At 41.3% G+C, this 14,511-nt stretch overlaps 1 protein-coding gene across 3 annotated transcripts in view; it reads right to left on the bottom strand.

Annotated features, from left to right (window-relative positions):
* The window catches only part of LOC116687475 (receptor-type tyrosine-protein phosphatase gamma), a 571,464-nt gene that overhangs the window by 59,118 nt on the left and 497,835 nt on the right, over positions 1 to 14,511 (bottom strand). For all 3 annotated transcript variants that reach the window (XM_032512919.1, XM_032512917.1, XM_032512918.1), the window contains 2 exons: positions 11,880 to 11,971; positions 5,604 to 5,695 (listed from right to left, as the gene is read on the bottom strand). In XM_032512919.1, coding sequence (XP_032368810.1) covers positions 5,604 to 5,695; positions 11,880 to 11,971 — 184 coding nt within the window. The remainder of the gene's footprint in view (positions 1 to 5,603; positions 5,696 to 11,879; positions 11,972 to 14,511) is intronic.

Raw genomic sequence — 14,511 nt, forward strand, 5'->3', positions numbered from 1 at the left:
TTCCGATATGTCTCCATGAAAGGATCCTTAAAAAAAAGACTGTATGGCTACAAATTACAATTTTTTTCCTGGATGAATTCATTAGATCTTGTAAAGAAAAGAAGCTTTCATTCGCAAAAACTCTCAAATGTCAAGGGAATTTCAACCGGAGTTGGTTTCTCCATGTCAACATTGGTTTTATATTTTGTTAGACATCCTGCCTTGCTTTTTGTCTAAATGTAAGAAATTACTTCCCATAATTTGCCACACACGGAACGTGTTTTGTTGTTCAGAATCAGATACGGTTTTATTGTAGTTTTGACACACAAGGAATTGTTTTTGATGTTGGTGGTGCATGTCACACATTTACTACATATAAGAAGGATCCGAAGAATAAAAGAAAAAAAGAAAAGAAAAAGAAAATAAGCATAAAATAAGTTAAGTTAAAAGGAATGGTACAGCGGAGTAAGTACAATGGAATGCAGAGCCAGGGGTGGGGAAAAACTGTTCATATGGCGTGAGGTTTTGGTCCTGATGGACCTCAACCTCCTGCCAGAGGGGAGGGACTCAAACACCCAGGCTGACTGACGTGCGTAGTTGCACACTGGTGCCGTTTTATCCTCCATTACGCTTCTCTTAAGCCTCGCGCTGGGACTGTAAGGCGTGTGAGGCGCGTCCCCTCGGGTGGCGGATGGGGGGTTACACCGTATGGTGTCGTGGACCAACGCAGTCTAAGGGAAGGACACCCTGACAGAAAACCACTGGCCCTCCAAGCTTGGGGGTTGGACAGAAGGCTAACAACCTACTCCCGGAAAACAAGCCTGTTACAGAAACAACGAACATCATGTTGCAAGACGCTGCCCATAAACAACTTGGCGGCAAGTGGTGGAACTGGAACGTAACGGTGCAGGCTGGAACACCATCATAGTCTTTAGCAGGTTGAATTTGTTAAGTTGCAGGAGGAAGTGCGTCCTCTGTTGTGCTTTCTAAGGCTAAGACACATACCATAATTTACACCTCTAAGACTTAGATTGCACCCTGTTATTTTACAAACACCCTCATACAGCATCAGCTCCCACTTGAGGTCCTGGGAGATGAAAGGTCCCAGGAAGTGGGAACACTCCACAGTGTCAATTATGGAGTCACAGAGGGTGATGGGGACAGGGATCCATACTGTACACACGCTACGTCCACGTCTCTTGCACACAAGCTGCTCCTCTACACTCTGTATTAACCCTTGTGTTGTCTTCCCGTCAAAATTGAAAGTAAAAACTTTTATTGACGCTTTTTATCGATGTTTTTAACTTTTTCTTACATTTTTGTCCCTTTTTTCAATGGTTGTCGCTTTTTTCACGTTTAACACTACGTATCACTAAATTATTAACTTTAGTTTTACAGCTATTTTTGGAATTTATGGTCAAAAACCTAATTTTTAGGAAATTATACCTAATGTTTGAGTTAGAAAAGCAGAAATTAAGAGTTATTTAGATTAAAATTAAAGGTAAGTGTGTTGATGGATAATCACAGACTGGAATTTGTCAACTTTTACTCAAAAACACTTCAATTGTTTTCTCCAAATGCTATAAAACTGAATAAGTAGAGATTTGTACTTGCCAAAGAGCGTTGTGTGAAATCAATCATGTTATTTTGGGTAATGAAAAAAAACATTGATATAAGAAAACGGGTCCGTTTGACCCTAGGACAAAATGAGGGTTAACAGTCGTATGGCTGTATATTTGAAGAAAATTTGTCCATAGGATGTGATTCATAGTTGTATTTTTGTTTTTCACATTTTGAATGTGATAATTTGGCCACCAATGTTGGTTTTGAGAGATTAAAGAAAGCTTTATCATATTTTCCGATGTGTGTGTTGCTTTTTTTTTCAACCTTTTTGAAGTTTCTTTCAACATTTTTAGAAGTTTACAAACTGAGCAGCTTTGTATGAAAGAATTTCATATAGGCCTAATGTTTTTTAACTATGGGGCAAAGTCTGGGAAATGAGCTGCCAGAGCTTTTTCTGTCTTTTTACGAGTTTATTTCTTAAAATGTAGTTCTACCTGTTTGGGCCGATTTCTAATTTCACAACATCTCAAATACTCTTTTTTGTCTTTCATTCTTGCTTTTTGGCTATAGCAAGTGTTTTCCTTTCTTCATAGCTTGTGCTTATGTAAGCTACATCCCTTGCTTGGCATAATACTTTATTTTCTCGACCTGAGGGCATGGTACACCATGTTGGAAAGTAACCGCTATGGTGACATGACTCGTGCTTGAGTTAAGGTTAACATTTAGACTGAAAAAGAATAACAGGATTCACCCTGAATATCTTTTCTCATTGACTTCCTATATTTACTTCGGAAATTATTTTCCTTGCTTACAGTCCTAAAGAATGATAGAGTGCAATTCTGGGCTTAGCAGCCTGTGAATAAATGTTAGTGTTTGAGGTCCCATGGCAGGAAAATGTCACTTTATGAGGTTTTTTAACATTAATATGAGTTCCCCCAGCCTGCCTATGGTCCCCCAGTGGCTAGAAATGCTGATAGGTGTAAACCGAGCCCTGGGTATCCTGCTCTGTCTTTGAGAAAATTAAAGCTCAGATGGGACGATCTGGAATCTTGCTCCTTATGAGGTCATAGGGGGCAAGGATACCTCCCCTTTCTCTGCTTTGCCCGCCCAGAGAATTTGGCCCACCCATGAGAGAGAGACATCATGGCTTTCAAACAAGCAAAGTGGCAGTTGGTCAAGGCCAAGGCCCCCCCTCCTCCTCCAAAAGCTACAGACTCAGAAATGGCCCATACTAAGGAAAGCTCATTGTGGACTGGCTCTAGTGACTGTAATTCTGCACCCAGGCTGAATTTGGGAAAGAGACTTCAGATACAGTATTAGGGACCACTAAGGTCTATATAGAACTCAGATACAGTATTAGGACCACTAAGGTCTATATAAAAGAGACTTCAGATACAGTATTGGGACCACTAAGGTCTATATAAAAGAGACTTCAGATACAGTATTAGGGGACCACTAAGGTCTATATAAAAGAGACTTCGATACAGTATTAGGGACCACTAAAGTCTATATAAAAGCAACCAAAGAGCACCATGTCATGGGACCTTTAATGTCACGTTCCTGCCAAGCAAACAGCTGTTGGCTGCTAGCTCAGCACGGCCAACAGGGAAGGCAGGCGCTGGATTTGGCTTTGACCCCTGGGCCACATTTCCTCTGGAGCTTTACAGGCACACTGCCCTGTTTTAGCACAACGAAACATTGATTCATCATAGGAAATGGGAATGGGATTTATTTTGGGTGTAGCAAGCTTCATGGTGAGCATGCGTGAGCAGATCAAGTTGCAGGTATGATAGAATGAGATATGACTACGTGTGTTGTCACACAGACAGGTGATGTGATCAACAGATGGTACACAAACTGATACAGATACACACAGGCTATATGTGCAGACAGTTAATCATATTCACACATACACATCCCTTTGCTGTTGCTATCTTAGAACAGAAGGGATGGTTGATGTCAGCTTCCCTCTGCAGTGAACTGACGTAACGTGGGTTTGGGCTGCAGTTCAATGCTGTGCACATGGGGTCCTGTACTTTCAGGCTGGCAGTGACTACGCTGACGTGCACACACAATACTGGTGTTTAAAACTAATTGAAACTAAACTGAATTTGAAAACAAAGTTCAAAACAAAAGAAAAAAGAAAAACTAAGGAAAAATGCTAAACTGTAATAACCTCGGTGTAGACGTAACATGTTGCTCCAAAATCTCCAATAGGTGTTCCACCTGGTTGACAGCGGCACACTGAGATTGCTATTCTATTCAGGCATTTCCTTTCAATTGTCACTCATCTTTAGCCATAATAACGTTTACCCTCAGCATGTTTGAAGTATTTATTTTCAATTTCTGGAGCATGTACTGATAATTCTGTTCATCTGGCTATGCCATTACAATGCCGTTTAGACTAAATAGTGATAATTGATGCCCTGAGCCTCCATGACTCCAACTCTGTCAAAGCAGGAGAGACCGGGGCACCAGGGACAGGGGAGGAGGATCAGTTCATTTGATAAGGGGCTCCCGTCATAGAGCACTTCCCTGTGGGAAAAGGGGAGGGGTTACATTGGAAGTGTAACTATTAAGTTAATTATTCAAAGGGTCAGGCTCAGTCCACCCAATTCTCTCAGAGAGAGTGGAGGACACGCTGGAAACAAAGCAACGATTGGCGATGGAAAAACAGAAAAGAGCAAGATATTTCCACAGATCACAGTTGCAGAGGGAGCTTTGGCGTTTGTTGATAAATCATGCAAGGGTTATAATTAAACTAAATTGCCCATCACTGAAACGTCCTTATTGTTTTCTCTGTGATAACCCTAGTTATTCAGTATGCAGCCTTATTTGTCTTCATTATCTCCATCTCACTATCTCTGCTTCAAATATTTATGTAGAGTGGGAGTGTATTCAGACAGCATAGAGCTCATATTCTAATCCTGTTCAAGATACATATGGGAACGCTTTTGATGAATGACAAATAAACAATATGTCTTTTAGAAGAAACAAATAAAGAGTGCTCGGAAGCTCAAGGAAGTCATGTAGGTGCTCTTTTGAAGGAGAACACAAAAGTTTAAAAGAGGAAAAAAAGTCCAAGGCACTTTTTCTTCAGAAAAATGTACAAAGCCTTTATTTAAATCAACATTTCAATGTACGATTTCAATAGGAAATAGCCATTGAAATAAGGCTTTGACTTTTTTTGCAAGAAGAATGCATCTTTTTTTCTCTTTTAAACACTATGTTCCAGTGGCCTGCTACATCTGAGTGTTCTCCACTTTACATACTGTGAGAAATACGCTAGTGAGAGCTTTAAAACTACTACGGCACTGCGATAACGCTACTCCTGAGCTGACACAGTGGAGTGTGCCAGGATCTGTGCAGGTGAACTGCTCTTGCACATTCTTTGAGTTTGTCATATCCTGGCCATCAGTATCTGATAGCGTGTGTGTACACGTGCAGGTGTGTTTCTGATAATCTACACAAGGTGTGAAGGCAAATATGGTGCCAAGTGCGAGAGCTTGTAGAAGACGATGACTGAACTTGTAGAGCAAAAATCTGAACTGGTGTGTTGAGCATATTCGTGTGACGTTGCAGAGATCTATTCAAGAGGCTGTAATCGCGGAGTTGTGGTTGTGCTGAAAAAACTGAACTCACAATATGAGTAGAAGTTGCATTACAAGTGTGCAAATTCCATGGTATTTATGTAAAATCAATCTACACATAGGTCTTTATTTTTCCTCCGTCTACACATTTTCTGAGAAAATATTTCAAACATACGTTGAGATTTTTTTCTACAAGCTCTTGGGACTTTTTCTTTCCCTTTGCATGATTTCAGATTCTGCTCACATGTGTGTGAATATTTTACACAATTGAAAAATTGTAACATACAAGTTCAAGTTTATGTTCTACGAGTTTTACGTATTTCACCAGTGCTTGCAGTTTGCATCATATGAAGGACTGGCGTAGTCTGAAACAGGAAGGACTAGGTGATTGAAGACATCCAATCAGTATCCAGACAATGTGTGAAGACACATTGTGTTCGGTTTGCACATACGTAGGACTTCACTGCTTACCTCAAAGTCTTCAGAGAATCCCCGTTGGTTATTTGAGTAGAGCTCAGAGACGTGTTTGACGAACTGCTTGACTGGAATCGCCTCCATGTCATCTGCAGAGAAGAGACGAGGCCGGGGTTAGAGTCGGGCTCTACAGGAGCGGTAACTCGCCATGCAACCATGCACCTGCTGAAACCAGACACCGGGCAACTATCTGACCGTGCATTACAGCAACGGAGCAGCCTGCCTTTGACAAATAAAGGTAAACCACACGAGTACCATGTGACTTGTGAGGGAGGCTGTGCCAGACCTTTGCCATTGTCCTTTCAAATCAATCCATACCTTACAGAGAACAGTCTGGGGTTACAACAATATGTGAATGAGTAACAACTGGCCAGCCAGACTACTGCTACAACTCACTGACTCAGCTTCCACTGTACATATGAGATCCTGGGAGCTGAGATTTTACTCAGTGGACCAATCAGTGAGGAAGTGTCTCACCTCTTCAAACGCCTCAACCTGTATGTGTGCATACAGCCAGCAAAGAATATAAACTTAGTGTCACAGGTCTCAACTGCACGGCCAATTTCTCATCTCAAAACGGCTCTAAGTATATTTGTATTATCTGTATTTATATTTTTCCATTCCGACTACTTATTTATTCTATGCTTAGACTCAATAATGCCTGTACAATGGGTCTTGCTTCTGCTATATTATTTAATTACATATTATTCTATTTAATTTCACATCACTTACTCACTTACATTGCAAGATTTCTTGTACTATGGCCACCCAACCCAACTAACAATATCTTTTATATGATGCCACTTTACATTCATTCAGTACTTTTTTGCACATTGTTTGTTGTTTGTTTGTTTGCTTGCTTGTTTTTTTTTTTTACTGTAGCAAAATGCTGCTGCAACAAGGGATTTTCCCAATGGTTGGATGAATAAAGTATTATCTAATCTAATTTTATCTAATCTAAAATGACAAAGACTGATTTAGGAGAAATGTAATACGTTTAGATCAACGCCATGCTCTTCCAGTTTGATAACAGAATGCACAGACCAATCAAAGTCCAGCGAGGACGCCAGGTGAAGTGTTGGGATGGTGATGTCTGACAGACCAAAATAATCTCATTAAGCAGCTGCTTTGGAGATCCCCAGTTGCCGTGCAACTATATTGTAGATGTTCAAATGTCCATTTTTCAAATGGAAAATGGTTCTTGTCCTTCAAAAACTGCAGTTTAGAAAACAATTCCGCCACACAGTGTGCTAGCTGTTTGTGTGTTCTTTCGTGTTTTTTTTTTTTAAGTAACACAAGCAAAAAGTTTTTAAAGTGCTTAGAAAAAAATGGAAATATGAACATTCATAACTGCACAAAAGTTAGTTATTCAGTGTGTTCTAGGCCTACTCTATCTGTAAAGTGTCCTGAGATAACTTCCTGTTATTTGACACTATAAATAAAATTGAATTGTATTGTATTGGAGAGAAGGATTCTAGCTGACCCCGGCCACCCTGGACACAACCGGTTTGAACCCCTCTTGTCTAGCAGCAGTGGGTCTCGTTAACAAGGCTCGGGACCCCCGCTGACACAGACTCCTGAACCCCACCCCCCTTAAACACTCCACATGTTTGCAAACATATGCCCCTATACATGGACTACTGGAGAGATGTCAGAGGGACACAGACACCCACACTCAGACCATGCAACCATCCATACGACCAGACAGACACACAGCACAACAAACACCACACACACACAACACAACACACACACACACACACACACCACACACCCACCTACACTCAGACACGCACACATACAGACCACAGACAGACAGACAGAAACACACCACACACACACACACACACCACACACACCTACACTCAGACACGCAGACATATAGAAGCACAGACAGCACACACCGCCACACACAACACACACACACCACCCACACACACACACACACTCAGACACGCACACATACAGACGCACAGACACACACACACCACCACACACACACAACACACACACACACCCACACACACACAACACACACACAGCAGGCCCAGTTAGGAGGAGGACACAGTTAAGCTACATGACACTGTAAATATGTATCACCTACAATTATTACACTCATACGTAATAGTTATGTTTTTTTAGCAAACATTCCACAGACCCGAAAACCATACAAGGGTTAAGGGCAAATGCTAACATATGCACTCATGGTACTGAGTGGTGCTTGGAGTCAGGGCTGGTCGATAGGGAGAAAATCTGATATTACATTATTACAGTTACAACAGTCTGGTAAGATCAGAACGATGACATCACTTTACTGTAATGCAGCCTTTAAAACCAGGAAATGTCATATCAGGATATTACGACATCCAAAATCTAAGATGATATTTAGTCTCATATTCAATATTGATATAATATTGATACATTGCCCAGCAGTACTTTGAGTAAACCCATTCCCTACAATGATCTCTGCCAAGAGTAATGCACGTTCAGTAAAATTTCAGTTCCACTGCTGTATCACAAGCAAGCGGTTTAAAACATACAAGAAAGCTTGCATAAGTCATTTTTTGTTGTGATGTTGGGAGCTTTGAGCAGGACGGCGCAGGACTGTAGTACATGCTTCATCTGCTTACATCCAAATTGTTGCAAAGTGCTAGTCGTTCTTCAGACACTGAGAGGATAAAAAGCTGAACTCGACCCAGAAGATTGGAGCCCGTTCAGTGAAAAGGATGAAAAAACATCACACAACAGCTAAAACGCTCTCACAGCGCCGCTCAGTTTAGTCTTCATTAAACATTAACGAGAGCATACACTTGCCAGCTCTCGCTTTGTGTCTTGCGAGATGCTCATTTAGGTATGCAAATATACAGTAACTAAATGATTTGTGTGTCAATAAACACAGCAGTCGGTCTTGAAAAATTAGCTACATAGAGAACTGATCCAATCTCTTTCTTTTCCTTCTTTTTTTTGGTTCTTTCTACAGAAAGAACGTTGATTTTAATGATGATGTTCACACATTTTGGAGTTCTGGATTAGCAGAGCCAGTCTGTTGTCTCCCATCTTGCTGCCAATCATGCAATCTAAGAAATATCTGTGTATTAACAATTGTATGACTCTATATTTTAACAAAATTTGTCCATAGAACAAGGTTCCCAGTTGGGGCTGGCGACTGCTGAGGCAACAGCCTAGGGCGTCAAGCTGTGTTGGGGGGGCCCTCCAGTGTGAGGCCTAGGCCTACTTCCTATTAATTATAGAATTAGAACGACAAACAAAATAAAAACATGTTTGTTCAACAGGATCGTTCTACCGCGCCCCCTCAGCCACACATTTGCTCGCCAACCTGATTATTAGATTGAATTGAGGTATATTGTCGATATTTCGTAATTAGCAGAGCTTTGAAGAACACCTCTCGCTGTAAAAACAGAGATGAGCAGCGTGCCTTCCGTGGTCTGTGCAGCTTCAGGTTTATAATGGATGTGCTCTGCTGTGGAGATGCTGCGGCAGATGTGTCCCATTTGAGCTCCGACGTAGAGCAGCGTACAGCCACTTCCCTGAGCGGTCTCATTCAGAGAGCAGAGACCCAAACGGGGCTCTGAGTCTGTCAGGAGGTCTGAGATCTCCCGGATCAGCAGAGCCATCACGTAATGCACAGCAGGCTATGGTGCAGGTGGATTATTTTCTGAAATATTGTGACTTTGTTCTTGTAATAGCCTGATATAACTTTATTTTTCTATAAAATAATAATAATTGTTACAGGCACATTTAATTAGGTTACACACCCAACAAAAGGAGTTACAACGTCTCGTATTTTCGTTAAATAGTATTTCACTTCTGTGTTTTGGTACAGCTGTGTGTCACGTTTTACACAATGAAGGTTAAACTCTGCAATTAATCTGCGGTTCACTTGTGTTTGTGAGGGGACCTCACTTGAGGACATTTATCAGACATCCCACTTTAGTGTCTCCCTCTGTAATATATGCAGTTGTACTGGCCAACACTGCAAACAACTTTAATGGGGTACAATTGGTGGAATTTCCCTTTAATGTGACAAACAACAAGGTGGCTGTGTCATTACACCTCTCTTATCAATTCATGATTGTAATAACTGACTTTTCATAGCTATAAATACCAAATAAGCAGCATTTGATCAAGAGATATTGATCTTCCCATGCTCATGAAACACACACGTATGTCATGTTTGTGTGTGTGTTTACCGGAAGCTTCTGTAGTTAGTGGCTGCTGCCTGCAGGTTTTCAGGCCTGAAAGAGGCTTATGGGATGTGTGAGGCTTTAGTTATAAGCTCATTGAGACAATTACCCATATGGCCATCCACCTGCCTGTGTGCTGCAGTGGAATCTGATGTCCACACAGTGTTTCCTGATATTTAGCCTCCACACATCTGTAAAGCTACACGATACTTCCAGTGGTTATCAAAAAACAAACACATCCTACCACAGTGATGTTAAATAACTGGTGAATCCAAAACAGGAGCACTGAGAGCCTATTGTCCCCGCTGGGGTATGGTACACGGCTCAGTGACAGAGGCCTTTTTGTCTGTGCTGGACACTGCCATGATGGACACACTGGCACTGGTGTGTGAATGGAGGCCTTTGGACTTAGCCAGGGCCCATTGTAAAGAGGCCCCACAAGCTTTCAATTGATATGACGGGTTTGGATCCAAATCCTGGACCTGAAAAACGAGAGCTGGAGCAGTGTGTTCTTTGTAATTGGTATACTGGGCAGCACAGCCTCTCTCACACACACACACCGACACACACACACCGACACACACACACAGAATCACATTTTACTGACGCAGCACAGGTTGTGATGTGGATACAAATTTTCAACTGTTTCTTTCCCTCCCAATTTGCCTTACCTTCAAAATAAATCAAAAAAATCAAAACTAAAAAATCCCTTGCTCTCTAGATTGTCTTTTTCCAGACACGTCAACTTGTCAGATAAGCGTGTTTAACTTTATTCACACAAACCAGTCTCTCATCTCAAGGAACATGTTCCAGCAATGGTCATGTGCTCAACTTGTCATTCTACTGTAAGGTGATAGTTCATTAGTCAGAGATCATCCAGCTGTATGGACGAAAAGGCCAACAGGACAAGATTTGTAGCTGAGCATATGGCCAGCTCTCAGAGATGAACACCACCTGCAACACTGATGGTGATTACAGAGCAACTGAAACCCTTTAAACTGACCCGGCTGAGGAACATGTTCCAGAGGAAGAGAAGGTAAGTAAGTAAGTAAACTTTATTTCTATAGCACCTTTCACGGATAACAGGGGGCACAAAGTGTTTTACAGTAAAACAAATAAAAACAACAACACATAAAATACTAAACCATATTGCAAGTTAAAGGCTTGTCTAAAAAGATGTGTCTACAGGTGTTTTTTTAAAAGGTTGGAGCCACCACAGAAAAGACACGATCACCTCTGGTTTTAAAACGTGTACTGGGAACAGTTAAAAGGTCTTGGCCTGAAGACCTCAGAGAACGACCAGAAGTGTGTGTGTGTGTGTGTGCAATAGATCCTGGATGTAAGAGGGAGCTTGAGCATGCAAGGTGTGTTAATCAGTAGTGATTGGAATTTTAAAATGCACTCTAAAACTAAAATAAAGTGGACAATCTGTAGAGTGGATCCATTTGCCAAAAAAAACCCAGAAGGTCAAGTCATATTCAAAAAGACAATGCCCTGCATCCTTTATGCATCCATGTGTTTTTGATTTGGGAACACTTTACTTAAAGTTATCTACATAAGAGTGCCATGACACTGGCATAAACACATGACACTGTTATGACACAGTCATAACATATGAACCATAACTTGTCATGACAAAACTGAATGACACTGACTAAAATGAGTGTTATAAACATGTATTACTTGTTAATACTGTTTATGACACATTAATGTAAGTGTCATGTCACTCTTATGTAGATACCTTCAAGTAATGTTTAACCTTTGATTTATACTTCCATAGTAAGGTGTGTGTATCCAAGTAGGGTCAAATATATTGTATTCAATTAAATCTACACACAAGAGAAGTGTGTATTATTTTTAACATATTAAAAGTAGAAACCACTGAATGGACCAAACCATATATTGATCGATCTCTACTCTCAAACACCAGTAAATACATCCAATCTACTTCGACTTACACAACAATGGTGGACAAACAAACAATCAGACAAATAATATTATGGCACAGTATGAAGCCCCTCAGGCCTGCAGCTGTGCATGGGGACATAGTGCTGTGGTTGGTTGTTACCTGGAATGGGGATGACAGGGGTCGTCTCATTGGGTACCACCCTGGGTGAATTGTTGTCTTCCACGTAGAAGTGGGCTGTCTGGAAACAGCGCCTGGCAGAAAGAGAGAGAAGTCACATTTTAACAGTGTCTTTTATTTCAATAAGTAGAGAGCTTTACAAACCCCTGAGTAAGTGATGCTCTCGCTCGGTGTAGTTCCCATTTCAGGTCAAACACAGAAACAAGTTCTCCTATCGCCTGAATTTGGAGGATAAAAAGGATGAATCTCTGGTGGTCATCAGAATCAATAAACGCCTTGTGCACTTGTCACTTGTTTAATAGTACATTACACCACCTCCACCCTCCACCTTGCCCCCCCCCCCTCCTCCTCCTCAAAAGCTACAGACTCAGAAATGGCACATCCTAAGGAGAGCTCATTGTGGGACTGTCTCTAGTCGCTGTAATTCTGCACATAAAAGCATCCAAAGAGCACCATGTCATGGGACCTTTAAGTCTGGATGACTTGTTGCACTGAACAAACCATTGGTTTCCGTCTTTTTTGGGAAAGAGGTGCAGGATCAGCTTCGGTCCGCTGGGGGGGACACTGTAGGCCAGATCCTTGTAGTGAACCTTTTTTCCAACTTAGGTTACTTTACGTTCACTTCTGAATGATGAACGTATCATTGCAAATTTGTCTAATTTCAAAGCATTACCGTGTGTACTGTAGCTCACACACACACACACACACACACACACACACACACACACACACAGAGACACACAGTGTGTTTGAAGTCACATGCAGTATATGTAGAAGCAGTCGTCCAGGGAAGCTTTCAGGAGCAGACACATCAGCAGGTCTCCTGTCTTGTTTTCAGTCTGACGGTGACTTTGACAATTCACATATGTGATGTTTGACATCAGACTGCTTTGAATTGGAAATCTGCACAAGGCATTTAGAGACAAGTTTGACTTTAAATACAGCAGAATGAAGCAAAAGAGGTATCCTATCCTTGTCTTCTCTCTCAGAAAACACTCAATCAAATCCAGAGACACAGAGCATGACAGAGGAGGTAGACTAGTTATATTTACAGCCAGCTGCCAGGCTGCTTTGAAAGACATTTGAGTCTACGGATAAGATATGTTTTTTGTTACTGTGAGATGTCACTCACTTGTTTTAGCTACAGAGTGAGACATCTCACTTCTTTCCTATTTTTGGTGGGAGTCGCACATGCTCAGTAGCTAGGTAAGATCCCATCAGCTAGCTAACTCTTTCTCAAGCTTCGATCAGTACAAGACAGGATTAGCTGGAAGACTTTTTCTAGACAAGGGGGACTTGTGGAATACATGCAGAACAGGGACATGGAAGTAGTTCTTTTGGAGATTATGGTCAACTAGTGTGTGTTGTAGCAGGGTTTTGCCATTGAGATCTAGCTAGCATGCTAGCGCTACCATGTGCTATGGTTAGCCACCTCGTCTCGGCTAGTGACGTAGAAAGCCGTGCAGATGTTGAACAGCTCATCCGGAGACTGAAGACAGAGGACATTCAGAAACCGTATCTCATTTAAAACAGCATGGATGGTTTTTGAAATTTTGTATGTGTGTGGAGGCACCAGAGACACAAAATAACACCTCAAATGCCAGAAAAAGTATTTTTTTTTCATAATATGGACACTTTAAGTGAAAGGCTTTAGTCTCTGTGAATCCAAACTGTTAGAACACAGCAAAATTCTGCTGGAAAGGTTCTTCTGTAAAATAAAATTACAGAACTATAGAGCAACTATGTGTGCAGACTTTGAACTTAAACGTGACTGGGGCATCTGTTATTTTCCTCAAAATGCTATCAGCCATCCCGTTGACAACCTCTTCCTCTTCGAATAGTTAAAGGTCCCATAACATGGGGCTATTTGGACGCTTTTATATAGACCTTAGTGGTCCCCTAAATGGCAACTGTATCTGGAATCATATCTGTTATATAGACCCTTAGTGTCCCCTAATACTGTATCTGAAGTTCTTTAGTAAACCTTAGTGGTTCCCTATAATATATCTGAAGCTCTTTTATGTAAACCTTAGTGGGTCCCCTAATACTGTATATGAAGTCTCTTTATGTGTGCCTTTAGTGGTCCCCTAAAACTGTATCTGAAGTCTCTTTTATATAGACCTTAGTGGTCCTAATACTGTATCTGAAGTTCTTTTATATAGACCGTAGTGGTCCCTAATACTGTATTGAAGTCTCTTTTATATAGACCTTAGGTCGCCTGATACTGTAGAGTCCAGTCTTTTCCCAAAACTTCAGCTCCTGTGGTGGCAGCAATACAGCACACTGAGAGGAGACAGTCCCACAATGAACTTTCCTTAGTATGTGCCATTTCTGTAGCTTTTGAGGGGGGGAGAGGGGGGCAAGGGTTCTACCCACTTGGGGACCAAAGGCAGGCTGGGGGAACTCATATTAATGTTAAAAAACCTCATAAAGTGTCAATGTTATGCCATGGGACCTTTAACGTACTGTCGAAGAGCCGTAAAGTAGCGATGCTGGGAGCAGGGAAATCTATTTAAAATACCTTTATTTGGAGCCAGCATATCTAGTCTCTTATCTCACAAAGAAGGACAACAATATATTGTCATATCAATATTTTGTCCCGACCCTATGCAGA

The sequence above is a fragment of the Etheostoma spectabile genome, chromosome 4 (genome assembly GCF_008692095.1).
Source record: "Etheostoma spectabile isolate EspeVRDwgs_2016 chromosome 4, UIUC_Espe_1.0, whole genome shotgun sequence".
NCBI classification, from domain to species: domain Eukaryota; kingdom Metazoa; phylum Chordata; class Actinopteri; order Perciformes; family Percidae; genus Etheostoma; species Etheostoma spectabile.